Raw genomic sequence first — 26,320 nt, forward strand, 5'->3', positions numbered from 1 at the left:
AGAGAGTGGCTGTGGAGGAGCTGAAAAGGGAGGGGAGGGGTGGAACTCAGTGGCACCAGCACGCGCTGGATCCTAACCCTGTTCTCTCTCCCATTCCCTCCTCCTTACCTCAGACTTGCACCAGCAAAATAGATAGTGCACCTCCAAGGAGACCCATGGGACACTGCAGGTTTGCTTTGGGTAAGGGAACAATGTTTCCCTTAACTCAAGGAGACCTTCGCAATTGCTCACCACCACCACAGGATACAGCCCCAGCTCCTTCAGAGCTATGAAGCTGGGTGATGGCTGGATACATTCTGGAGACCTTCTACAAGCCAGAACAGATGGCTGGATAAAACACAAGTGGTGGGTCAACAACTCTGATCAAGTGGATCAAAGAGCAGTGAAACAAAGTGGATCAAGAGCAGCTCTGTTGGCTTCTTTTCCTTTAAAAAAATCTCCTCCTGATGTAGGAGAAAGCAGCCCAGAATCATGCCCAAATTGCAGCCACTCCAGGTGCAATTCCACACCGCTCTGGGCTGCGTCTTTCCTCTCCTTGGAGGAGAGGTGGGGGGGCAGCCCAGAGTGGCGTGGAATCGCGCTGGGAGAGGCTTCAACTCCCGGCGCAGTTCTGGAAGTGAATGCGGTGATGTGACAATGTCAACACAATTACTTCTGGGTCAGGGGCAGAGGGTGACAAAGAGGGAGGCGGCCCCAGACAGAAAAAACTCCAAGACCACCTCTGTACTTCTGGGTCTGCAAGGACTGTGCGATGAGCACAGCAAGGAGGCAGGAGAAGGAGGATCTATGCGGCTCACATCTATAGTGGGCTGGCAGGAGATGGCAGCAGACTCTATGAGAAGGGCAACCCAGACCTACCCCAGCACATGATGCAGAAGCAAGCCACGGCAGGGCACCTCCCAGCGCTGTGGGCCCAAATGTAGTTCACAGACCTCTCCATTGCCAAGCAAGGAAAACCAGAATCAGTGAGTCTCTTGGAGATGCCAAGAATACAAGGAGATTCGAGTAGGGAGCACAGATCCTAGGGTGCTATTCACCCTAAAGCAAACCTAAGACCAGGACACAAGACACCTGCCTCCTGGCCAGCTCTTATCCATTTTCACACCAGGAGCTTCTTGGAAAGCAGACAGAGAAATCAGCTGCTAGCCACATCTTTCCACACAGCAGACAAAGGCTTGTGGGGCAGGGCTCCCACTTACATTAGCCAGCAAAAACTTGTGTTCATGAACCAACTGTTACAGCTACTAACGGAGAACTGACCACTCCTTCACATTACCTGGCTAAAAGTACTATGCTAAGCAAAGTCTGACACCCTCCTGGGCCTAGAAATGGGCCAATAAGCAATGTGTGACCCAAATAGAGTTTTAAATAGTTCTGATCTACATCATTTCAGCAACTGCAGTACAAGATTTGGAGGAAACATCCCCGTTTGTTTTCTGTTTGCTCCTGCTCTGTGTGCAGCACCCCCCACCCCAGAACTTGCTGGTGATGTCAGAGCTCCTGCCCCTGAACATATGGAAACTGTGGGAGCTGTTCAGTAACATTCTGCATCCACTCAAAGACAGAGGACACCTGAAGCCCTTTTCTACCAAAGGGAGACCCCCTGAAACTCTGGAGGTTGCTGACAGAGAGGGGTGGGGAGCTGGGGCAGATGGGGACGGAAGATGCTGTCCAGGACTGAACCAGAGTCTTTCAACAAACAGAACTGCTACTCTCTACTCTTCACCAGTCCACAAGTATAAAGAGAACTCCCTCTCTGCTAAGAACTGAGCAGCATGTGCTGATTAACTCACCAGAGGATATTCATTGGGATATCCATTTCCTGCTAACAGATCTCAACACCTATATCTGTTAAGTCAAAATTCAGCACCTCTGTGCCCATTTAATGCAGGGGGATCCATACATACCAACAACCACAGAGTTACCGAGAAGGAAAGAGGAGGCTCCCATATCTCCTAGAATTAAAAACCTAAAGGGGAAAGTAACATGGGATGTGTGGAGGCGGGATGCCTTTGGCAGCCAGATAAGTCTGATCAAGCCAGATCACAGAGACAGCCCTCCAGGTCACAACTGAGTCTGCTTCCCAGGCACCTGTTAAATAACAGGGTTACCAAATTATATTTTCTGGGTCTGCTCCCATGCCTTTGAGGACAGCCTGACCTGGAATAACCACCAATCAATGATGCACATCATACCCAGGACACAAAAAAGAACAGAAAAAAATTCTGAATATACCCAGGGACAAGGCAGAAACCCAGCAGGTGCCAGAACGAGGCATCCTAACCCCAAACATGTCCAAGCATAGAACCCTCTGTTAAGGTTTGCAGGCCTCTGCTCGGGCACAGCGCAGGAAGCATAGGGGGGGGGCTGGGCTACTTGTCATGCTGTTTCACACAGTGCTGGCCACACACCTCCATTTCTGCCTCATAAGAACCACTGACCCTGCTGGATCAAGCAAACGGGGGCCCAGCCAGTCCAGCTTCCTGCATCTCACAATGGCCTGGCAGATGCCTCAGGGAACACACAAGAGACCTGCATCTTGGTTGCCCTCCCTTGCGCCTGGCATGTCAGAGACAGCCTACGTCTAGAACCAGGGGGCTGCATGTACCCATCACGGCTGTGATGAACTTTCCTTCTAGAAATCTGTCCAATCCCCTTTGAAAGACATGCGGGTCAGATGCCAACTCCACATCCTGTGGCAAGGAGTTCCACAGACTGACTGCATGCTGAGTAAGAACCAGAGATGTGCGGTGGGGGGGGAGGCAGAGCCTCCCCACTGGAATCCTTTGAAAAGTGCTGTCCCCATACGAGAGGACCGCAGCGGGGAGGCTCAGCAGGGGGGCCTTCGAAGGACCCTGGTGGCTCCCCCGCCTCCCCCACACGCCGGTGGGCCTTCGAGGGGAGGCCCTGCCTCACCCTGCAGGGCGGGGCCTTCGAGGGAGCCTGGGGAGGCCCGCCCGCCCGCTCACCTTGAAGTCGCGGCTGTGCTGCGGGGTGTACTCGAGGGTCCAGAGGGCGCGCACGAGCTGGGCGAGCTGCTCGGTGACCTCGCCGCGGCGCGGGTCGGGGGGGCCCGGGGGCGGCGCGGCCTGGAACTGCCCGAGGGCGAGGAACTCGGCGAAGAGCTCGGTGTTGCTGAGGCACTGCAGCACGGCGTTCATGAAGCAGGTGTTTCCGTGGTTGCGCAGGCCGGACACGCCGGGCACGGGCGGCGGCGGCGGCGGCTGCGGGGGCGGCTCGGCGCGGCGGGGCGCGGCGGGAGGGGCGGCCGGGGCCGGGGCCGGGGCCGCGGCCGGGGCGGGCGGCGCCTGCGGGCCCTGCTCGCTGCTGAGGTGCGAGAGCGTCGAGAGCGTCCGCAGCACGCGGCTCACCAGGCCGCCCAGCGAGCGCGCCGAGGACGGCGGCGGCGGGGAGGCCGAGCGCGCCGCGGAGCCCCCCGAGGCCGCGCGCCCGCGGAACAGCAGCCGCTTGCCGAGCGAGCGCTTCTCCTTCGCCGCCGCCGCCACAGCCGCGGCCGGGGGGGGCGCGGGCGGCACCACCACCGGGGCCGGCGCCCCGCTCGCCCGGCCCGACATGCTGCTGGCGGCGGCGGCGGCGGCGGCGGCAGCGGCTCCTCCCCTGCGGCCCCCTCCCTCCGCTCCCTCACGGCCGGGCGGGGCGCGCGCGAAGCCGGCGCCGCCATTTTGGGCGCGGGCGCCACTGCGAACCCTCGCGCGCTGCCGCCATCTTTGCTACTGGCACCCAGCGGGCGCGGGCCCGCTCTCTTCACTGCGCAGGCGCGCGCCCCGCCCCCGCCATCTTTGCCACTGGCAGCGGGCTCTCAGCCCGGACCTCGCGCGGGCGCCTCCTGCCGGACGGCTTGCAGCGCAATCTGCGGATGGGAAGCGCCCTGGAGCGATGGGGAGGGGGCGCGGGGGGCACAGGGAAGACTCCTGTCCACTCTTGCCTGGGAGTAAGCCCCATTGGCTGCAGTGGGACTTGCTTCTGAGTAGACGTGTCAAGGATTGGGCTCCTAATTGAGAGGGAGCCCTGTGGAACTCCAGGCTGCCAATCTCTGTGTGGCATCCAAGGCTCACTTAGGACGCAGTGCTGCCACCTTTGCAGCACTGACCCAGCCACAGTGCAGCCCCAAGGCGAGGTGACATGCATGCCCTGGACTGCCTCCCCACTGCACGCCACACTGGCACAGTGACATCGGGGCTGGAAAGGGGTAGGATGCACCTTTCTTTGAAGAATTCATCCCCCACACTTCCACAACAGTCAAGGGCACTGTAGGCAGCTTACGAAATGAAAACGCCAACACAGTTGTAAATGCAGCAATGCTAAGACTTTAAAACAATTAAAAGAATGAAACACGACCAACTTCAACCCCAATGTTCACAGTTCAAATAACGTTTCCTTAAAAAGCGCCAGTCCCCGATGTCAGCAGTTAAATGCTTCCCAAATTAGAAAGGTCTTAAGGCCCAGCTGAAAGGACTCTGAGGAGGGAGTCGTTCTTAATTCCAGGGGGAGGCACTTCCACAAAGTCTAAGTGGGGCACCAGCACCTAGAAAGCCCTATCTCTGGCCGCCGTCCCCCTCGCCAGTGCGGCACTGGTCGAAGGGTCCTCTGATGACCTGAGAGGACAATTACAGCATCAGATACAGTTCTGGAAAGGGCCACACAACAACAAAGGAGGCTTGCAAAGGGATCAAGCAGCTCAAAGCAGCCCTGCAAACAATTACGCAGCCCTGTCCAAAAAGGCCCAGGCTAGTCTGAGGTCTTGCATTTACTTCCAGGTCCCACCAGGACCTGCTGCCATGACCTGCTGCTGTTGGTCTCTCCAGGCAGGGTGGACAAGCCAGGCAAGGCCCAGGAGCCCTCATGACTGAACTGGCCCAGCAGGCCTGGGAGAGCATTGTCTCTGGGAAGGAGCAGCGGGAGATATGAGGGGACCTGTGAGGGGACCCAAGAGGACAAGTAATGTGGGACAACGGAGGGGAGGAGACGATAGGTGGGAGGTGCCGTGGTCTAAGATTGATAAACCTGTATGTCCTTTTTGCGCTGGACATCCAAAGGGGCAAAGAGATAAAGGAGAAAAAGTCCACCAACACGCAGGGATGGGTCTGCTTTGTGGTCTCCAGAGTATATGGCGTCGCGGCTTACAAAAGACTGAGAACTGGTAGAGACAGGTGGAAAAATGGTGGGAGTGGTTAGATGGGGTGAATCCACCTATAACATGATGTATCTGTGTTCTAGATAAACAGTTGATGTAATGTGACTGTAGTTGAAAATGTAAAATGTGATTTCTCTCCTTTGTATTATTTATTGTAGTATGAAACTTTTTAAATAAAAATCCCCCCCAAAAAAAAATCTATATTTCCCAGGAGCCCTCATGGCTCAGAGGTTTTGGAATGTAGTGTCTGCCTTGAGCAATGAAAACAACCAGGGGCTCATGGCCAATGAGGAGCATGTCCCCCCCCATCCTACAAGTCATGGAGTGGGAATGCTACCAGAAAGGACTACCCCCCCTCTGAGTACTATCCTGGGGCCAACTTGGGTACAGAACAACCAGGGTGGGTAGACGAGATCTCTGTCTGCTCACAAAGAGACAACAAGGGTGATCCAGGCCAGGTTTTGATTGAAAAGTTTCAGTGACAGTTCAGTTTCAGTTCAGTTTCAGCACAGCATCTAAAAGGTGGGGTTGCTGAACATCTCCCAACAGGACTGTTGTTGTGCCATTGCAAGTTATCCAGCAGGCAGACAGGTGAGGTCAGACTGCACCAGTTGGCTCACTGCCTGCCACGGAGTGTGCAGAGCTCCAGGGGCCTGACTGGAACAGGCAGGTCAGCAACCACTTGGGCTCACACTAGTCACGTCAGGCAGGCAGAAGGCGATGTTTGTGATTTTTCTTGTACCTTCAAATGCTCAGTAACCTCAACTCAAATTAAAACTGTGTTCTGCTGAGTTTTGCCAAAAACAAAAGTGGAAGTGGAAAAAGAAACAAGCTTTGGAGGAAGTTTGTTGTGGTACTTCAGGATTGTTGTACAATCCTGTCAAGAGAGGCTGGCAAGTGGCCACGCATGCCGGCACAGCAGCAATTGCTCCAAGGTAGAAGTTGGCCCACCAGGGACGCAACACAGATGCTCGCATAAAGTCAGAAAAACGCTACACCAATGTAGCTTGGACACCATCAGACATGAGCAATGACGCCTTGATGATGCATGATGTCACAGCAAGGATGCACTGCCCTAAGGACCCCCCTCTGTGGACTTCAGGCTGCATCCGTGTTGCTGTGGGCACTGGGCATTTTATTAGGTACAGGTTTGGTGTCTGGCCCCTGTTGCACTCATGTCAATGCACCATCAGTGCACCTAGGATTGCTAGGGAGGGCATCACGCTGGTAACTGGGCAAAGTTGGCACAGCATCCAAACAGTTTTGGCCATTATACAAGAGCCCAGCATGGCAGAATGGCTGGAACTTTTCATGATGTCTTCATCTACAGTAGTTTTAATTTTTGTCACGGATATTCTAAAATTAAGAAATCTGACCTGAACCTAGAAGATGGCACCAAAAACAACACAGGCAGCCCATCTGTGTTGACACTTTTCTGTGTTAAGTAACCTATTTTGAAATATCTGTTAAAAGACAGTGTATAAATAGACATTTAAGGAAATAACGCATATGATGGTTCTGCTGTGTTGTCTCTCACCACAGCTCAGAGTGTGGCTTTTGGAGCTGTGGCTGTGCAAAAAGTTCCTGGGAGGGGACTGCATTCGTCTGCAACAAAACCAGCCAGGGCCTGGCGACCCCTTCCAGTGGAACACATGGTGCCCGTCAGCCAACTCCAGGAGCCGCTCCCTTCAAGGCCAACCCTGAGCAGAATCCTGTAGCCCAGTGGATCCCAAGCCTTTTCTGGACTGGGACACACTTTTTAAAATGACACTCTGTCAGGACCTACTTAGCTTTACAAGATTTTTAAAAAGGTGATCTAGAGAGAAAAATAATTGCTTGATTGCTTGCTTACAAAAACTTGATCCATTTCTCATAATGAGAATCCTGAGCTCTTTGTGCCAGCCCTGCACTGGCGCTGAGTATCGCCTCATTGCAAGGCCTGCACCCTTACCCAGGGGAAGGGGACAAATGTCCTCTTTCCCCGAGGAGACTCCAGCAGCTGCCTTGCATTCATAGGATGCAGCGGTAGCCATTTTGGTGCCACTGCTCCTCTCGGCACCTGGCAGTTTAGGATTGGACAGTTCTGTGACCCAGCCTTCACCTGCCCCACTACCTGTCTGTAGTCAGACTTGGAAAAAACACTCAGACATTCATCTCACACACAAGCTTGCAAACTGCAGGAGCTGAGCTCTTTGCAGGGCAAAGAGCTCTCTGATCTTAGAATAGCCCCAGGGCTTGAGGCAATCACAGCCCAATCCTATCCATGCCTTCCTGGGAGTAAGCCCCATTGACTCAAATGGGACTTACTTCTGAGTAGACATGCATAGGATTGGGCTGTCAGTCATCTGATCTTTCCCTCATCCCTGTTTTCATTGGAGGCTCTGCAGAACCCACCAAAAATGGGGTCTTGATCCACAGTTTGAGAAACGCTGCTGTAGCCGACTCCCTTTTGTTACATCCAGCTGCTGCCTGCAGATGAGGGAATCAAGTGTTTGAATGAATTAAAAGCAACTTAAAAGCAAAAGGAAAAAATAACACCCTAAAAGTCATTGACTGTAGCTGATTTTCTCTAGAAACCGCTTTGTGAACTTTTATTGTTGTTGAAAAGCAGTATGTATAGATATTCCTCATAATAATTTCTTGCCAAGGTATTTAGTCGGGGGTTGTGACAGGGTTCACTTCTCTGTTCAGTGAGAGTCACAAGCTGTGGTCATCCACCCGTTATCCAGATAATTTGCCCAGCACCTAAATCATTGCACTTAATTAATGCAGAAGCACAGATAATAAACTGATATGAAACAGGAGGCACGGCAGAGGCAAGGATCCTGCCAAGCCGCAGCAGCACAAGGCAGGGGGCAAGGAAGGAGGGCAGTCACTCAGGGCATGGGCTCTGGCAAGGGGAGCAGCAGGGCCCTTCCTGAGTGATGGAGGGCAGCAGACCCCGGAAAGCAGCAAGCCCCCCCCCACTCCACCCCTGCACAGCACCAGCCCGACCGTCCATGCACTCCCTGCCAATCATCCCTGCTCCTCAAAGAGCAAACAGGGAGCAGTATCATGCAGGGGGGGTCATCCCTAACCCTAACCCTAACCCTTCCCTGGGACTGGCACTAGACCAGCCCCATAGCAGACCTTGTTGTTTGGGGCAGGTTGGGCCCAAAACAAAACTGTGAGAAGCTCAGACCTCCCAGACGGCATTGGTGATTGGTTCTTGCAGCCCAGCACAGTCTCCTGGACATTGAGCCAGGGCATTTCCTGGGCACACCTGCCTTATTTCCAAAGGTCCTGCAAACAGACCACAGTCTCACGTGCCAAGACCAGCACAGACCTCTTGAAATGATCATTTACCCCTGGAATGAAAACCCCTGCACCCAGAACTTGAAAGCTGGCTGGGACTCCTGGGAGAGGGCTCCCTCCTCCCACCCCAAAACGCCATCCAGTTCCAGAAAGAAACTTCAGTGGATGCCAGGCAGCCACCGGCATCTCCTTGGGGGAAGGGAACATTCGACCCTTTCCCCAGGGAAGGGAGAAGGCCCTGCAATGGGGCTATGCTCTGGCTGCTGGTCCTGCCCCCCTCCACGCCACTCCCTCACCCCACCTTCCCCCATCCTCTCCCACCCCAGAATGCCTCACCCCCCCCCATCCCACCACTTCGCTTCCTGGTACTCGCCCAGAACTCCAGGCCTCTGCCCAGTGCTGGCTCACAGAATTTTGCAGGCATGCCTTATGGCACATTTGGGACACTCAGCACCAGCACGGAGCCGGTGCTGGCCCTTAAAAAGTTGCTGTGAGTTGGAACTTTGCCCCTTGAAAATCCATGGGAAACTGTTAAACAACAAATCCAAATGCAGTCCATGTTGGGCACCAAGTGGAGCAAGTCACCAAAATGAGCCCACTGAGCCCACCAAGGCCTGAATATTTCTTTTTGTGTTCATTTCTGTTCCTGTATAGGGAGGAAGCCAAGCAGGCCACCTCCAAGCAGGCCTGCCGTCCATGTGTCCTCCTCCCAGCTGAAAGGCTCCCCCAGAGCAAGAGAGGGGAAAAAGCTCTCTCACTCTCTGCCTGAGGCCTGGGAGCCCCATGGCTGCCCTTCAGGAGGGGCATGGAGTCCCTGGCCCAGCGGAGCCCCATTTTCTGGGGATCCCGTTGCAAAAGGGAACGGTTGTGCTGCTTATTCCAAATTAATTATGTTCCATTCAGGGGGTTTTACTTCCCAGCAGAACCAGCCCACCCACAAGGCCAACTGACATTACTGCCCAAGCCTATGCTTGTCCACTCAGAAGTATGTTCCATTATAGTCAGTGGGGCTTACTCCCAGGAAAGTGTGGCTAGGATTATAGCCACAGGGCCCAATCCTATCCAATTTTCCAGTGCCAGTGCAGCCGTGCCAATGGGGCATGCACTGCATCCTGGGGTGGGGAGGCTGTCACAGAGGCCTGCTGAAGGTCTGGGAATCTTTGCTCCCTTACTTTGGGGCTGCACTGGTGCTGGAGAATTGGATCTGGGGCAGCTGTTTGGCAGCAGCCCCCTCCCTCTGCCCCTCCTTGTGCTCCTTGCTGCCTCCCATTCCTTGGGTTGAAAGAGGAAGTGCGGAGGAGAGGAGCTGGAGGCCCCCCCCCGTCCTCTTCCAGTCCAGGGTGCAGAAGAGGGAGACCCGCAGGTGAGGCCAGCCAGGGAGGGAAGCCCTGCTCCCCAGTCGGACGCGCAGCAGAGCCAGCGCCTTCCAGCCCCGCGAGCAGGAGGCCGAGGCCAGGGGAGCACCCCGCCCAGCTGCCGCGCGTCCTGTCCCGTCCCGTCCGTCCCTTCCCGTCGGCAGAGGGAGCCCCGGCTGCTGCTCGGTTGCCTGCCGACAGGGGCCGCTGCAGGGTCGCCGCCGGCCGCCGGGAGCGCGGCGGGGAGGCGACTGGCCGGCAGGGGGCGCGGGCGGTGCGACGGGGCGGGCGAGCCCGGCGGAGGCGTGGCAGGAGGGCTCCGGGCGGGCGGCGGGGCAGCTCAAGAGCCGGCAGTGGCGGCGGAGAGCAGGCAATTGCACCCAGCAGCTCCGACGGTCCCCGCGGCTCCAGGCAGGTGAGCGGCCGGCGGGACGCCTGGGAGGTGCGCTGGGCGCCTGCTTGCCTGGGACGCAGCCCCCTCGGGGCCGGCGCGCTGGGCGCCCCCCGATGGCAGGCAGCTAGCCGCCTGGGGTGCGGACTGGGAGCGCGGAAGCTCCTCCGCCACCGGGGTTCGGTGCGCGGCTCCAGGGGGTCCAGCGGGAGGGGGGCGCGGAGCAGCCAAAGGGCCCCCCGTCCGGGAGCTGCGGCAGCGGGCCGCTTCGGGCTCGCTCCCCCCGCACGCCTCGAGCAGCACCCGCCGGAACAGGGCGCGGTGCCCGCGGCGTCGCCTGGCTGCTCCTGCGGGGCGTGGGGTGCCCTTCCCGCGGACGCCCCTGTTTCGCGGCGCCGACGCGGCCGGGCAGAGCCGTCTCTGAAGGCTGCGGGTGCCGGAGCTGCTCCTCGGCTTGACTGGGGAGGGGGCTGCTGGGGGCAGCGGTTGCCCTCGGAGGGGCGTATCGGTTCGGTCCCTGAATTAGTCGACCCCACCTCCGCCGGGAGGAAGCCCCCGCCAAACGCCCAGGCTCCGGCTGCCTTCTCCCCCTCCCCGTCTCTGGTCCTCTCCACTGGGGCACAGCCTCGGCAGCTCTCAGGGGTTACAGTCCTATGCACACTTTCGTGGGAGTAAGCGCCACTGACTGTAATGGGACTTACTTCTGTGTAGACATGCATAGGATTGGGCTGTAAGCCCGAGAGACACGAAGGCATTTGACGGGGGGGGGGTTCTTTTCTCCCCCCCCCCCCGCCCGCGCGTCTGTTTCTGTGCAAGGCTTCATCGGGGCCAGGTTGCAATGCAGCCTCTTGGGTCAAAAACAGCCAAAAATATCTGGACAGGCCATTTTTTTCTTCCCCTGGGAAAAAAACACCCCTGGCTGGCAACCAGCCAGGGAGTCTGTTGACTGCAGTTCCAGCTGCAGACTGGCGGGGAGGGGGGCAGGTGCTTCTCTGCAGTGGGGCTCTTTCTTCCCCCAAGAGTGGCTTCAGGCACCCGTGGACTGTGAGCCCCTCCCTGGAAGCAGGCCTCACTGGACTCGAGGGGTCTCGCCTCCAAGGACTGGGAGGGAGGACAAGCCCCTTGGCGAAGGACGGATCCTGCCCTGTACAGATTAAACTGGAGTGCAGGTGCTGGAAGTGGGGCATGTGCTGAGCCTCCTGTTATCCCCTCTGTCCCCCCCAGCATGGCTCCCGCCAAGAAGATCAAAGCCAAGATCAAGAAGACGCTGCCGGTGACAGGCCCGCAGGCACCCACCCTGCAGGAACTCATGCACTGGTACTGCATGAACACCAACACGCACGGCTGCCGGCGCATCGTCGTGTCGCGGGGCCGCCTGCGCAGGCTGCTGTGGATCCTGCTGACACTGACCGCCGTGGGGCTGATCGTTGGCTATTGTGTGGAGCTGATCAGAAAATTCTACACAGCCTCCGTCACAGTCGAGGTCCAGTTCCACCACCTGCCCTTTCCGGCAGTCACCATCTGCAACATCAACCCGTACAAGTAAGTGAAGAGCAGGCCGCAGAGGGAAGGAGGGAGGAAGCTGCACGGGGCGAGGGAGGTGCCCACACGTGTGGAAGACGAATGGCATTTCCGTGGCACTCCTGCACTCCGCATCCATGACCTCCTCCTCGGTGCCCTGCCCTGTGTGCTAAAGGAACTTTGCCAAGCAAGCTTGTTGTGGTTGGGAGCCTGCCAGGCAGACTTGTTGGGAGTAGCGCCTCACCTCTGGAACTCCCAGAAACAGGATTTTACAGCCCACGGAGGGTGCCTGAGAATGGGATTTAGGTCCCTGTTTTCTTTTAGGAGCCGCTCTTGGGTCATTTCACCCTGTGCACCAACTAGCTAGAATGTCAGTGAAAAGTCAGGATAGACACCTTTTAAAGGCCTCAGTACAAGAGCTGGAAAAATATTCCGCCTCCTCAGCCTCTTCCCTCCCCCAGCCTGCATGGCTCTGCCGCTGCCTCGACTGCCTGCTCTCCATTGTATCTGGAGCTTGGTCCAAGAGTGGAGAGCCCAAGAGGAGAGCTCCCCCCCCTCCAGGCCCTCTGGGTTCTTTGGAAATGTCTAGCATTTACGGGCAAGATTTTGAGTTGGTTCTGAAAATCAGATTTAAATTTTACAGACTTGCTGTCCAAAAATGGTGTGAAGTTTGGCTCGGATCCAGTTCCGAGTTGTGGGCTGGAGCAAGTAGCCTGGAAACCAGCAGCTTCTTTGTGACTGACCAAGAAGTTGAAGCTCCCCCTTAGATTAGCTTAAATCTAAAATTCAAATTGAGCAGGTAACATCCACAGGGATGTTTCCAGCCCTTGGATCTGCCCAGACTGCTGCTGCTGACTCTGCCAGCCAGGGGCAGGTAGGCACAGAAAGGGCTCTCCCTGCCCACCCTCCTCCCTTTTTAACAAGGGATGGTACCAAGAGCTGAGCCCAGGTCCTCCCCTGCCACTGAGCCGACACCTTTCCCCTCCCCACTGCAGGTACAGCGCCATGAAAGGCCACCTGGAGGAGCTGGACAAGGAGACGCTAAAAGCGCTGGAGATGTTGTACAACTTCTCACAGAGCAGCCCTCGGGAGCGGCGTCAGGCAGGCAGTGAGAGCAAGTACCTCAAGGAGTTCCCACTACTGAAGATTGAGGACCTCCAGCAGAAGATGGCCATGGACCTTGGCACAGGCCACCGGCGGCGGATCGAGGCCAGTATTGTGCCTGGCGACTCCAGCATACTGAACGTCAATAACCCCCATGACATTGTGGGCTTCCGGCTGGTGAGTCCGACAGGAAGGACCTTTTGCGGATGTCCCCCTTGGTGTGCTAATGTCACGGCAGCCGGGGTTTCTCCACAATTTTCCGGAGTGCCTTGGGTGGGGGTGGGGAGATCCCATGTGTTTGGCACAGGTGTGCACCTGGATCATGGGGTCGCGGGAGGCCCATCCCTGAAGCAGGTGGCATGGCTGTCGTGAAGTTACTGGTGGCGGGGCAGCGGGAGTCTCAGACTGCCCTTCGCCCCGCGTCCACCACCGCCTCCCTTCAGCCTGCCATGGATGGTACCACAGCATCCGCATCGATCTGCTTCTTTTCAACTCACTTCACTCCTTCCTGGTATGGTCCATGTAAACAAATCGTTGACTCCATCATCAGGCAGCAAAAAGCACTTCTGAATTTATGGAGTTGGAGGCTTTTCCAGTGGGAAGAGGAAGAAGCATGCGGGAGGTGAGGGTGGTGTTGGGGTCTCCATCCTGCCTGCTCAGGCTCCACACACGTGCACAAACAGGGCACGCATTTGCATGCAAGAAGAGACACCAGGCCACATCAGGTATGCCTGGCATGCGTCCAGGCCAGGATTCCAAGTAGGATATGCGCTAGCAGGATATGTAACAGGATATTCCAAGCAGGGTATGTTGCATCTTGCCTGGATACCTTTAAGAGGGGACGGGACAAATTTCTGGAGGAAAAGTTCATTACGGGTTTCAAGTCATGGTAGGTATGTGCAAGCTCTTGGTTTTAGAGGCAGGCTGCCTCTGCTTGCCAGATGCAGGGGAGGCACCAGGGCACAGGTTGTGTTTATTGTCTTGTGTGCTCCCTGGGGCATTTGGTGGGCCACTGTGAGGCACAGGAAGCTGGACTAGGTGGGCCTTTGGCCTGATCCAGCGGAGCTCTTCTCATGTTCTCAGTGAGCCTGCAGGGGTGCAACGGACACAGCAAAAGCAGATGGGAACAGAGGCAGAGACAAGGACGCTCATCTCAGAGCAAAGCTTTGTGGGGCTGAATAGGTGTAAGAGAATAAACCAGGAGGAATACACAAGCTGGCAGGACTTGGGGTTGCCCCATTTCATCAACAGCAGTAATAAAAATAGTAAGCCTTGGGTGGCAATCCTGTGCATGCTTTTCTGAGAGTAAACCCCATTGAATGCAATGGGACTCGCCTCTGAGTAGACATGCATGGGACTGCAGGGCTGGTCTCTCTACAGCACTGACGGGGGCCCAGTTCTATCCAATTTCCCAGTGCTGGTACAGTTGTGCCAGTGGGGTGTGTGTGCTGCATTCTGTGGTGCAGGGCCAGTCGCTGGGGCCTCCTCAAGGCATGGGAATGTGTTCCCTCACCAAGGGGCTGCATTGTGACTACACCAGAGCTGGAAAGTTGGATAGGATTGAGCTCAAAGTGTGTGAAACTTTCCACATGTATATCTTGATGATGATGTTGAAGAAGAATAGTTATAAGCTGCTTTGCAACAGAAATCGACTTATGCAAAGCGACTCACCTGCGAAAACTGATCTGAGGCTGAGAGGGAGGGGCTTCCTAGTGGCCCCCTAGTGAGAATTCTTGCCAGAGGCTAGACCTCAGTTGGGGAGGGGGGTTCCTGATCCTCAGTTGGGGAGGGGCTCAGCCTCTTGGCCATGGTGCTGAGCATCATCGAGGGGGCTGTTCAGACCCTTCTGTGGCCCTGAACCTTTGCTGTCTGGCCAGCCAGTTCTTCAGCCAAACACGAGTGACCAGGTACATCTCCCCCCTTTCCAGGCTGGTCATGCCCCAGCCTTCCTGGCAGCTTCACCACACCCCAAGGACACCCACCTGTAGCCCAGAGCCCACTGCCCCCTTTCTCCTCCCCAGTGTAACCCCAACAACGATAAGGACTGTGCAGTCTACCGCTTCAGCTCTGGCGTCAATGCTATCCAGGAGTGGTACAAGCTACACTACATGAACATCATGGCCCAGATTGATGAGGAGACAAAAGTGAGGATGAGCTACTCAGCGGAGGAGCTGATCCTGAGCTGCTTCTTCAACGGGGTCTCCTGCGACACGAGGTCAGTCTGCTGGATCCTGGGGAGGGAAGGGCCTGGGGGGGGGGCCAGGGTGAGCTCAGGCCCCTCTGCACAAGGGGAGCCATGGAATCCTCCCTCCCAGGGCTGCATGATGGGCAGACGTCACAAAAGGTCGCAAGCCGTCTGTCTGGGTGAAAGGGCCTGTAGAGGGAGGAAGGGAGGCTGGGGGGGTCTTTTGCAGTCCCCCTGTACAGGTGGGTGGCCTGAGGGAGAGGCCAAGCAGCTTGGTTGGGTGCATTTGGCACACAATGAGCTTGGGGGGGGGGCTGAATTGTGGAAAGGCCACCTTGAGCCCTTGTAGCTCTTGAGGAGCAGTGGGGGAGGGGTCTGGGAAGGAGAGTGCCTTTTCGCCTGTGCCGTGTTCTCTTAGCCACACTGTTGGGGTTCATGCCTGTGTCAAGAGACCTCTGAGCCCCGTATCCTGGCAATAGGAACTGGCCTGGGGGGGGGAGGAACTGGGGGTACTGGCCTTGAAGGGGAACTTCTTTGGGCTTTTCCTAGAGAGCTTCAAAGCCAACAGCACCCCCCCCCAGTCCTATCCAGTGTTCCAGTTGGGAACTGGGTGTGGCTTCCTGGCAAGACTGCTGTGCAGGGCTGGGGAGGGAGCAGTGCGCTCAAGCCCCGCACCCTCCCCCTATCCTGCCGGAGCTGACTGCAGCAAGCAAAGCCCCGCAAAGAGCAGGCTGTTGCCACAAGGAAGTTGCCACCCCATGGGGGTGCCTCCCTCCCTCCCCCCCCAACTGGGATGAGCTCCGTTCCTGGGGTTATTCCAGCGCAGAACCCAGGGACTGGGACTCAACCTTAGCCAGCGTCATCATCAGCTTGTGAGGGCTCAAAGGGCCTGGACCTCCCTCTCTGGAAGGAAGGACGCAGACCAGAATATTCAGTTATCGAGAGAAACACCATCAAGACAGGGACTTGGAATTAGAGGCAAGATGAGATAAAATCCTGTGACGAGGAGCAGCCTCCCCTGGGGCCTTTTCCTGTCCAGGAGTCACTTACTTGGTTGCGGCTCCCGTTCCCTGCCTCCGGAGTCCAAAGGTGGCAGGCAGCCAAGCGCAGGCAACTCTGTGAGGCCTGGAACAAAACATGCCCCAGGCCCGTGCTGCCACCACCCCGTTTCACAGAATCGGGGGGGGGGGGCGTTGAGGTGCTGCCTTTGCCTGTGGGTGATCCAAGAGCGAGAAACCTAAACTCAGCCCTCCCCCTGGACCTCCCCTCAGCCAAGGGCAGGTGTTCGCAAAATCCAGCCTGGGGGGCTGCATTTTCCTCATGGCCCCTGTGAGGCAGCCACAACACGGCCTTGGTCAGCCTGCGCAGCAGCTGTACAGGTCACAGAGGCCTCACTGTTGAAGCAAAGCGGCTGCCAGATCCAGGCAAAGAGGGGCTCACGTCTTGACCCGGCACCCAAGGCCACCAAAGGTTCTCCTCCGAGAGCTGGTTGCTACTTTGAAGTGCTTTGGTCAATTGGATGGTTTCAGGGGTTCATCAGATCTGTGAAGGGGGGGTTAAAATACTCTTTTTTAGAAAGAGACCTTTGTGCCTGACTGAGCTCTGCTTGGCCTGTGTTAGGAACTTCACCACCTTCCACCACCCTCTGCACGGGAACTGCTACACCTTCAACAGCGGGGAGAATGGGGAGATCATGAACACAACCACGGGAGGCAGCGAATACGGTAGGAGGGGCATGTGGGGCGGGGGGGGGCTGCCAGCTTGCGACTCCTGGCCCAGCCCAGAGGCCTCGTCATAGCCCCTGCCCAGGCAAACTCTTCATTGCGGCTGCAGAGCATCTTTCGGAGTGGTGCTTCAGTGCCTGCCTCGAATGGCTTCTCTTGACTCCCTGGCTAAGGCTGAAATGTGCAGCTTTCTCTGGGCAGCGGCACTTTCGTGGCTACAGCCTCCACCCCCTTGGAAAGGAACCGGCAACTGGCAGGCCAGGCTGGCACCTGGAGGGGAAGCATCGCTGCTTAGCGAGACAGCTTGGCAGTGAACACAAGGCAGGCAAGAGGGAGCCCTTCTTCCCACAACACCCAGTTCACCGCATGTCTGGAATGAGATATAGCAGGACGAAGCTGGCATCTGTGATGCCTACTAGGGCCAGAAGGGATGTCGTTCAGCAGATGATGGCCGGAAATAAGCACTTTGTTCTCACCGGGAAACCCATCAGCTGCAAAAGACAGAAGAGAAAATGTGCCACTGTTGTTCATAATTTCAGGATATGGGAGTGCCCAAATTGTTGTGCTGGGAGAGCCCGGTTATGGGGGCCACCTTTTTGGCAGTGCTGCTTCTGCCACAGCTCAGTAGCGAAGAGGTGCTCTACAAAGTGACTCCTCAGCAGAGGCAGCCTGTGTCATTGGGCTCCCTTGGCAGCATCTCTCTCTCCCTACAGCATTCCTTGCCTTCTGAGGCCTCTTTCGGTCATTCCCTCCCAGAGCCTCTGCAGAAGATGGCTCAGGGAGAGTTCAATTAGAACGGGGCGGACAGATACAGAGCTTCTGGGGGTCACTTCTGGCCTATGGGCCTTATTTTTGACACCTCTGAGACAGTCGCAGCCCCCGTTATGTGATGATGTGCCAGCCTCAGCTCCTCCTGCTACTTCGAGGGGATTGTTCATAGGTATGTTTGTTTTTTTAATTTTTCTGACAAAAATGAGAAGTGCAGAAAGCCGTATTATGTGTTTTTATTTTGTTATTGCTGAAAAAAAATCACACTTCTAGTGATAGGACTACAGCGTTTTTCTAGTATTTCTGTAAGTGAAGCAGGCATGCCCTTGGGTCTGAAATACGTGCAAGACAGACTTGCAGCCAGGAGAGTGGCCTTCGAAGATCTCGAGCAGAGTGTGACTTGCAGACTGCCTGTCACTGAAGAACAGGGTGTGGCAAGCATGTGCCCCTGTTGCCACCTGTGCAATTATGGAAGGGGCTAAGGGGCACCCGAACTGCAGGCGCTGAAGACTATAGGGAGGAATCGCTAGGCCTAAGAAGAGGTTACAAAAAAGGACTGCAGCAGATTGAAGATTAGCATGCAGCCCAATTCCCTATGCCTGACTACACCTCTGTAGTAGTCAATGGGACCTACTCTCAAGGAAGTATGTGCAGGGTTGCATCCTTGCTAGACCAATGGCAATCCTGCATATGCTTACCTGGGAGTAGGTCCCAACCTGGGAGTAGGTTGAATTCATTGAGACTTACTTCAGAGTAGCTGTGCCCAGGTTTGGGCTGCCAGACAGCTTTCTTTTGTGTTTGTTTAGTCTTGGAGGGTTCAGCTACACATCAAGATTGTCCGCCACCTTGCAGGGGTCACACGAAGCCCCCTACGGAAGTCTGTTCATAATCTGCTTGTCTCCGGGGCCCAGCTCTTGTCCTCTCCTGCTGGTCCTTCTTGGCCCTCGCTCCCAGGTCTTCCACCAGCCTGGCCTCACCCTGTGCCTCTTTCTCCAAGCAGGACTGCAGGTGATCCTGTATATTGACCAAGAGGACTACAACCCCTTTCTGGTGACCTCCACGGGAGCCAAGATTGTGATCCATGCCCAAGACGAGTACCCCTTCATTGAGGACATTGGCACTGAGATTGAGACAGCCACGGCCACCTCCATCGGGATGCACTTTGTGAGTGGTGCAGTTCCAGCTGGGTGGGCCAAGTACATAAGAACATAAGAACAGCCCCACTGGATCAGGCCATAGGCCCATCCAGTCCAGCTTCCTGTATCTCACAGCGGCCCACCAAATGCCCCAAGGAGCACATCAGATAACAAGAGACCTCATCCTGGTGCCCTCCCCTACATCTGGCATTCTGACTTAACCCATTTCTAAAATCAGGAGGTTGCGCATACACATCATGGCTTGTACCCCATAATGGATTTTTCCTCCAGAAACTTGTCCAATCCCTTTTTAAAGGCATCCAGGCCAGAGGCCGTCACCACATCCTGTGGCAAGGAGTTCCACAGACCAACCACACGCTGAGTAAAGAAATATTTTCTTTTGTCTGTCTTAACTCTCCCAACACTCAATTTTAGTGGATCTCCCCTGGTTCTGGTGTTATGTGAGAGTGTAAAGAGCATCTCCCTATCCACTCTGTCCATCCCCTGCATAATTTTGTATGTCTCAATCATGTCCCCCCTCAGGCGTCTCTTTTCTAGGCTGAAGAGGCCCAAACGCCGTAGCCTTTCCTCATATGGAAGGTGCCCCAGCCCCGTAATCATCTTAGTCGCTCTCTTTTGCACCTTTTCCATTTCCACTATGTCTTTTTTGAGATGCGGCGACCAGAACTGGACACAATACTCCAGGTGTGGCCTTACCATAGATTTGTACAACGGCATTATAATACTAGCCGTTTTGTTCTCAATACCCTTCCTAATGATCCCAAGCATAGAATTGGCCTTCTTCACTGCTGCCGCACATTGGGTCGACACTTTCATCGACCTGTCCACCACCACCCCAAAGTCTCCCACACACACACAGGACTTCTCATGCAGCTTGGCAGCCCTTTGGGAAATGTGGCTCTCCAGAACGTCTTCTGCATAGGGGTGTACCAAATGCTGTCGCCCTTTACCTGGTGATGTGCCAATCACCTCTCCTCCCATCCCCTGGATTGGAAAAGGATCTTTCCAATCCAGGGGCAGAGCAGAGGAGGGGGGCAGAGCAGAAAAGAAATGAGGAGGAGAGGAGAGTAGTGGACTAGAATGCTCCAGCACTCACACACACACACCCTGACGAATTGGGTCTTTCTGTTTTAAGGAGGTCTGCCCACTTCCAAGGTTGGCCTGGAGCCCTGGAGATTTGCTACAGGGCCTCCAAGAGTTTGTGACAGGCTGTTCGGCTGGCAACCAGCACACAGAGTCTTTGAACATGCCTGGGATGCACCTCTTCTCTGAATTCAGAAGGAGCGTGTGGTGCAGTGCATGGGGGAAGGCAGACCTGTCCTTGGCTCCTTCTGGCCCAAGCTACACCACTGGCCCAGAACACAGATCCTCCTCCTTCTGAAGAACATCCTGTAGGGCAAGAACCAGACAGGCAGTAGTGCCCCTGTCCAGCCACTAGGCCTTCCACCCCAGGCTCCAATGTGGGTCCAGGCTTGTTCCAGCCTCACAATAACCATGGGGAAGATAAGGGCTGTTTTTAAGTGGTTTAAACTGCCCTAATTGCTATGGACCGGTTGGGTTTAGCAATGAAGAGGTAAGGATGCATTTGAGGCAGGAACCGTGAGCCCTGGAAGCAAGCCTGGCTCAAAGGAACTTTTCCTTCACAAGGCCATCACTACAGCTAACATGGAGTTGGGCTTCAGAGACCTTTGGGAACCCGGCACTTGGGTGTTAAATCCTGGATAGCAGAGCAGTTTGGTGAGGAAAGAGCGGCAGGGCAGCCACGTCCACAGCCCCCACCCACCCAAAGACTTCTCTCTTCCTTTCCTTGCTGCAGACCAAGTCCCAGCGACTCAGCAAACCGTACAGTGACTGCGTGGAGTCCGAAGCAGACGTCTCTGTGAAAAACCTGTACAATAAAACCTACTCTCTGCAGGTAGGTCTTCCACGGGGGCAGCCCAATCCCACTGCTGGTCCCTCAACCTGGAGCACTTCACAGTGGGGCAGCCTTCAGGGTTAGGGTGCAAAGGGGACATCAGGCCTCCAGCAGTGTGGCCCGGAAGGAGCAAGCCTGATGATTTGGGCTGGGTGAGAGCCACACACTGCTGATTCCTTCGCTCTCGGACCACCCCAGCGGGGGGGACACCCAGGAGGTCCGTGTGTAATGCGCCACCCTCCCCTGCCCCGAAGCAAACAGAGGGGCCCCCCCTCTTCCATCACTCTCAAGTTTCTTCTGAGCTTGAGCAGACAAGTAGCAGGAAGCATGTTGCCCCCCCCCCCCAGCAGCATTTGGCCAGTGGCCCAACTGCCAGGGGGTTTCCTAAAGACGCCACCCAGCAGCCGCCCCCCCAGCTGCAGGACTGAAGTAACCAGGGCACAGCCAAGGATGCCGAGCATGTGCCCCTGAACAGTGCCCCTCCACGCGGCTGGCATCCCCCACCCCAAAGTGTGGGGCAGGAGGACTTCTCAGCCACCTCCCATCCAGCACTAACTGTGGCCTGGCCTTTCCCCCTGCAGGTCTGCCTGCATTCTTGCTTCCAGGCCGCCATGGTGGAGACGTGTAAGTGTGCTCAGTACGCCCAGCCCCGGCCTCAGGGGGTCCAGTACTGCAACTACAAGAAAAATCCTAACTGGAGTAAGTCCCCTTGGCCACCCCCAGCGCAGCGTCCACTGCTCTGTCGCTTTGGCCCCCTCTTCTAGCTGCTGTTGTGCAGGGCTGGGAGGGCTGTTGCAGCTGTGGCCCCTTCCCTGCCACCCCTGAAAGCCCACGCAGAGTCCGCCCCCCCACTTCCACTCTGGGCTCAGCAGAGTCAATGCTGCAGTGTCTCTTTGGCAGGCCCAAGGGAGCCGCTTCGCAGTGCTGCAGAGTGTGCTGGGTGCCTGGGTTCCCCTGCCTGAGTGTCCCCACGCGCTGTCTTGCAGTGTACTGCTACTACAAGCTGCACCAGCGGTTCGTGAAGGAGGAGTTGGGGTGCCAGGAGAAGTGCCGAGAAGCTTGCAGGTACAGCCTTGCTGGACCCCAGCGGGGCCGCCCACACATCGGACAATTATTGTTTTCTGTCCGGACAAACAAAAGGCAAAATCAAGAGCATAATGGATGATGAGGTGGCACTCGGGAGGAGGGGGGCTCGGGGGGGGGAGTGAGCACTGGGTTCTGCCGGGCCTGAGAAGCCGGCCAGGCCAGGGCTGTCTTCGCCTCCTGGGTGCCAACCCCACTTCCTCACCACCCGCCTGTCTCCGCAGCCTGAAAGAGTGGACGCTCACCACCAGCCTTGCCCAGTGGCCATCGACTGTCTCAGAGGTGTGTGCCCCTCCTCCCAGCCCCACCGGCCTGCCTCTCCTTCCCACACGCACACCTGCCTCTTTTCCCTGTGTCAGGATGCAGGGTGAAGGGTCTGGGGTGGGGTCGGGCATGTCACTGGCACTGCCTGACTTGCAGCAGGGCTGCCTCCTCCTCCCCCGAGAGCCTCCCAGTGACATGAGATGAGCCAGGAAGAGGTTGTGGTGGGGGGAGGGCAGAGAGATGGTTTGGAGGATGGCCCGCAAGCTAGGCTGAGGAGGTGGGGTAGGAAAGGGAGAAGGGGAGGCCTGTCAGCTGGGAGGAGAGGGGGAACCTGGCAGAGATGGCTCAGTGATGCCCCTCAGCCAAGTGCATCCCCATTTTGTCTTTCCTTTTGCGGAAGAAATGGATGCTGAAGCTGCTGTCGTGGGACAAGGGGAAAAACCACCAGCAGGCATTGAGCAAGTGAGTTTGCCCCCCCTCCCCCAGTCTCTCGAGCCGTGGAGAGACACCTGCCCTCTCCCAGCAGCCTCGTCCGCCCCTGTCATGACGCCCCTATGTGACTCTGGCCTTGTCCCCTCATCCTCTTTCCCCAGGACAGACCTGGCCAACGTCATGGTGTTCTACAAAGACCTGAATGAGAGGCAGATCCAGGAGAAGCCGGCCAACACGGTGAGTCTGGGCGAGCGAGCACCCCCCTCCCTCAGGCCCCCAGCCATCCCTTCTGAGGGCGAGGAGTCCGCTCCCTCTCCAGTGTGACCTTCTCTGCCTACTGCCCCCACCCACTTTATCTCCTCTTTCCTGCCCAACTTCTGCAAAATGTTTGTGTCCTTTGCAAAGGAACATCCCTGTCTCAGTTTGGGCGGGGGGAGCGTGAGCAAGGCTGCGGTTGCTCACAGCTTCCGTGATGCCACCACAAAATTCTAGAGTACGTTCTGCCTCCTGGGAATCTTCCCTTTCATCTAACAAGCACAGATGTGGGGTCATTGGGGCTTCCAGCTCTCCTCTGCTGCACTGGCCGTTCCCCACGGCTCTTGGTCAGTGTCCTGTGGCTTACTGGGCAATGGGGGGGGAAGCCACTGCAGCAGACCGGTGGGGCATAACCAGTCACACACACCTGGGCCCTCGGTGCATGCCAAGCCAGGTCCAGTGTGTGGCACGAGTCCTAGTGTCTGATTCCTCTCCACCCCCCAGCCCGTCTTGCTCCTCTCCAACATTGGTGGGCAGCTGGGCCTGTGGATGAGCTGCTCCGTGGTCTGCGTCATTGAGATCATCGAGGTCTTCTTCCTCGACACCTTTTGCATCATCCTGCGCCACCAGTGGCAGAAGGCCAAGAGATGGTGGCAGGACCGGAACGAAGAGCCTGGCCAGGAGGAGGCAGGGGCCCCCCAACAAGACACCTTGGAAGAGCAGGGCCATGACAACCCCACCTGCGACCCCCACGATGACGACCTGCCCACCTTTAATACAGCCATGCAGCTGTCGCGGCCCCCGGAGAACCAGCCCCCCAGAACTCCCCCACCCAACTACAGCACACTGCACCTAAAGAGCAGCTTCTCTGAGCAGCCAGCTGATGCCTTTGAAGTCCAGACCCAATGATGACAGACCAGTGGCGGGGGGGGCGTACGGGACGGAACCCACGGGGTGACTGCTTCCGTGTGGTGGCAGTGCTGCTGGGGGCAAAAAACCACTTGCCATGGGCTGAGTCCTGTTTCCTACAAGCCATGCCATTCCTGCGAGGGCTCCAGACACTCCATGCTGTGAGTTTACCTGGGCTCCTTGCGGAGGACAAATCAGGCTTCTGTGCTGGCTTCTGTTGGGATGCTCTGTCCGTGGCCTTGGTCAGAAACGAGTGACTTTCCCAGAGCACAAGGACTCATTTGGATTGCAAGGACCTGGCTGCCTCTCCTTCTGCACCAGGTGGGCATCAAGGCAGGAGCCATGCTCCATCCCAAGAGGACAGATTGCTTCAAGTCTTTCTTCCAAAGCCAGAATGATGGGGGGGAGGGGGTGCTTCTGGATCCTGCAGACACTGTGGAAACAATCAGCACAGGGTCTCCCTACAGACTCTTGAGAGCGGTTTTGCTCCTGCCTCTGAGTAGCACAGACCCAGCTGCAGCCTCCCATGCACATGCACACATGCACACCTAGGCATGCCAGCAGCACTCTTTGGGGAACAAGGGTGCATGCCCTCCCACCTGCTCCCAGCAAGCCCCGTCCCTAGGGGGGCTGCCAGCCCAGGCACAAGGGCTGCTGAAGGACTGCCAACACCCAGAGGGAGCAAGAGAAAGGTCTCTGCCCACGTCAGCATCATGTACTTGTGAAAAGGAATGGTTTGAACTACAGCTAAAAGCTGGGAAATGTAGTCGGGGCAGAGAATTTGAATAAACTTTTGTAAGGGACAGTAATATAAGAACGTAAGAACGGCCCCACTGGATCAGGCCATAGGCCCATCTAGTCCAGCTTCCTGTATCTCACAGTGGTCCACCCAATGTCCCAGGGAGCACACCAGGTAACAAGAGACCTGCAAGGTTTCCCGGGAATTGTAGTTAAGAACATAAGAACAGCCCCGCTGGATCAGGACATAGGCCCATCTAGTTCAGCTTCCTGTATCTCACAGCGGCCCACCAAATGCCCCAGGGAGCACACCAGATAACAAGAGACCTGCAAGGCATTCTGGAAATTGTAGTTAAGAACATAAGAACAGCCCCACTGAATCAGGCCATAGGCCCATCTAGTCCAGCTTCCTGTATCTCACAGCAGCCCACCAATGCCCCAGGGAGCACACCAGATAACAAGAGACCTGCATCCTGGTGCCCTCCCTTGCATCTGACAGAGCCCATTTCTAAAATCAGGAGGTGGCACATGCACGTCGTGGCTTGTAACCCATAATGGATTTTTCCTCCAGAAAGGTCTGCTTGCCTGCATCTGTGTGGTCCTGCCTTTGGGAAGTGAGGCAGGATGACTGAAAGACTTTTGCCCGGGGCTCTTTCCCGGTCTACTCCAGGAACCTGGGGAGCAGTGCCTGCCACTTGGCTGCTGCTCTTGGGCAACATGCCACGTGCAGCCAGGCAAGACGCTGTTCCCCTCCGGCCACAGCGGCAAGAGGGCCCCTCACGTGCTTCAGCCACTTTGTGCCTCGGTCTCCCCTGCACCTCAGGGCAGCTGGAGGGCTGGTGGAACTGCAAGCCTGGTGATCACACTTGACGGAGGGGGACAGAGAAGAAGCTCCTCCAGGCACCGCACTGGTCTCTTCCTTCACCACCCCCCTTTTGTCTGCCACTCCTGTTCCAGAGCTGGAACTGCAGGCAATGAGGGCAAAATGGCCAAGGCAGTGGGTCGCTGGTCTGGGCCCAGGGTGGCCAAAGGGGGCCGTGGCAGCCAGTGCCAAGTCTGAAGTCAGCTGGGGTGAGGAGCTGTGGCAGGCCACTCTTCTGATTGATGGCCTACACAGTCAGCACCATCAGTGATCTGGTCCACCTGCTGCTCAAAACAGTTCAGGGCCAAAGAGCGGGTGCGACTGCCTCTCCGCGCAAGGAATCTTGGCCCATGGATGTTTAGAGGCCTCCCTATTTAGGAGAGCAGGTTTGAAGGCAACTGTTGGAGCAAGAATCACCTCAGAGGAGGCACCTTTATTTTCTCTATATCCCCCTTCTCCAAGGTTGTGTACGTAGAGAGTTCCTCCCCTCCTTTCATCCTCCCAATAACTCTGCGCGGGAGGTCAGACAGAGAGGGTTACTGGCCCAGAGTCCCCTAGGAAGCTTTGCAGCTGAGCAGGGACTTGACGCTGGATCTTCCAGGTCTGAGTCCAGCTCCCAGACCGCTGCCCCATCCTGGCTCTCCGCCTGGGTGAGAGAGGAAAGCGGGGGGGGGGGGTTTGCAGTGAGAGTGCTGGCCAGCCACAGCATGTTCACTTCAAAAAAATAACCTCAAAATATCTTCCTCCTGAATCATCAGAGGTACCTTTTTAATTGTTTAAATATATGCTTAATTAAGAAAAAACAACTGATGACCCAAAACATAAAAACAATAAAACAAGAGTTGCACCAGCCTTTGGCCCAAGGCTCACATTGCAGTGGAGAAGCTTCTCAAGACTTGGAAGTGGGGGGAGCACCAGACCCCCCTCCCAGCCTCTTAAGAGTGTGAGGAGGTTAGGATGGCTTGGCCTGTTGGGGGATATGGCCAGTCACTCAAGCCCAGGCCAGGCCAACCAGTTCTCTTGCCAAAGGAAGCAAGGACATGAGTGGCTCCTTGGCGCCCTTCTGTTTCAGGAAGCACCACCAGGGCCTGTTTCTGCCAAGAGCAAACCAGAGTCTGGGGCAGAAAGCCGCAAGACCCCCGGCCAGGCAGAAGCGTCCTCGGAAGCCTTTGCTTTGCCCCAAGGCCACAGCGTTGCGAGGGGGTGCG

At 56.4% G+C, this 26,320-nt stretch overlaps 2 protein-coding genes across 2 annotated transcripts in view; one reads left to right on the top strand and one right to left on the bottom strand.

Annotated features, from left to right (window-relative positions):
- COG7 (component of oligomeric golgi complex 7) overlaps positions 1-26,320 on the bottom strand; it is a 134,588-nt gene that overhangs the window by 18,132 nt on the left and 90,136 nt on the right. The window lies entirely within an intron of this gene.
- Positions 11,421-23,512, top strand: SCNN1G (sodium channel epithelial 1 subunit gamma). Its single transcript, XM_066640786.1, has 12 exons — positions 11,421-11,737; positions 12,712-12,997; positions 14,842-15,035; positions 16,626-16,729; positions 18,498-18,661; positions 20,471-20,569; positions 21,151-21,268; positions 21,556-21,634; positions 21,877-21,934; positions 22,317-22,378; positions 22,510-22,585; positions 23,108-23,512. The coding sequence occupies exons 1-12, from the start codon at positions 11,421-11,423 to the stop codon at positions 23,510-23,512; spliced, it is 1,962 nt and encodes a 653-aa protein (XP_066496883.1).

The sequence above is a fragment of the Tiliqua scincoides genome, chromosome 13, assembly GCF_035046505.1.
Source record: "Tiliqua scincoides isolate rTilSci1 chromosome 13, rTilSci1.hap2, whole genome shotgun sequence".
Lineage (NCBI taxonomy): Eukaryota > Metazoa > Chordata > Lepidosauria > Squamata > Scincidae > Tiliqua > Tiliqua scincoides.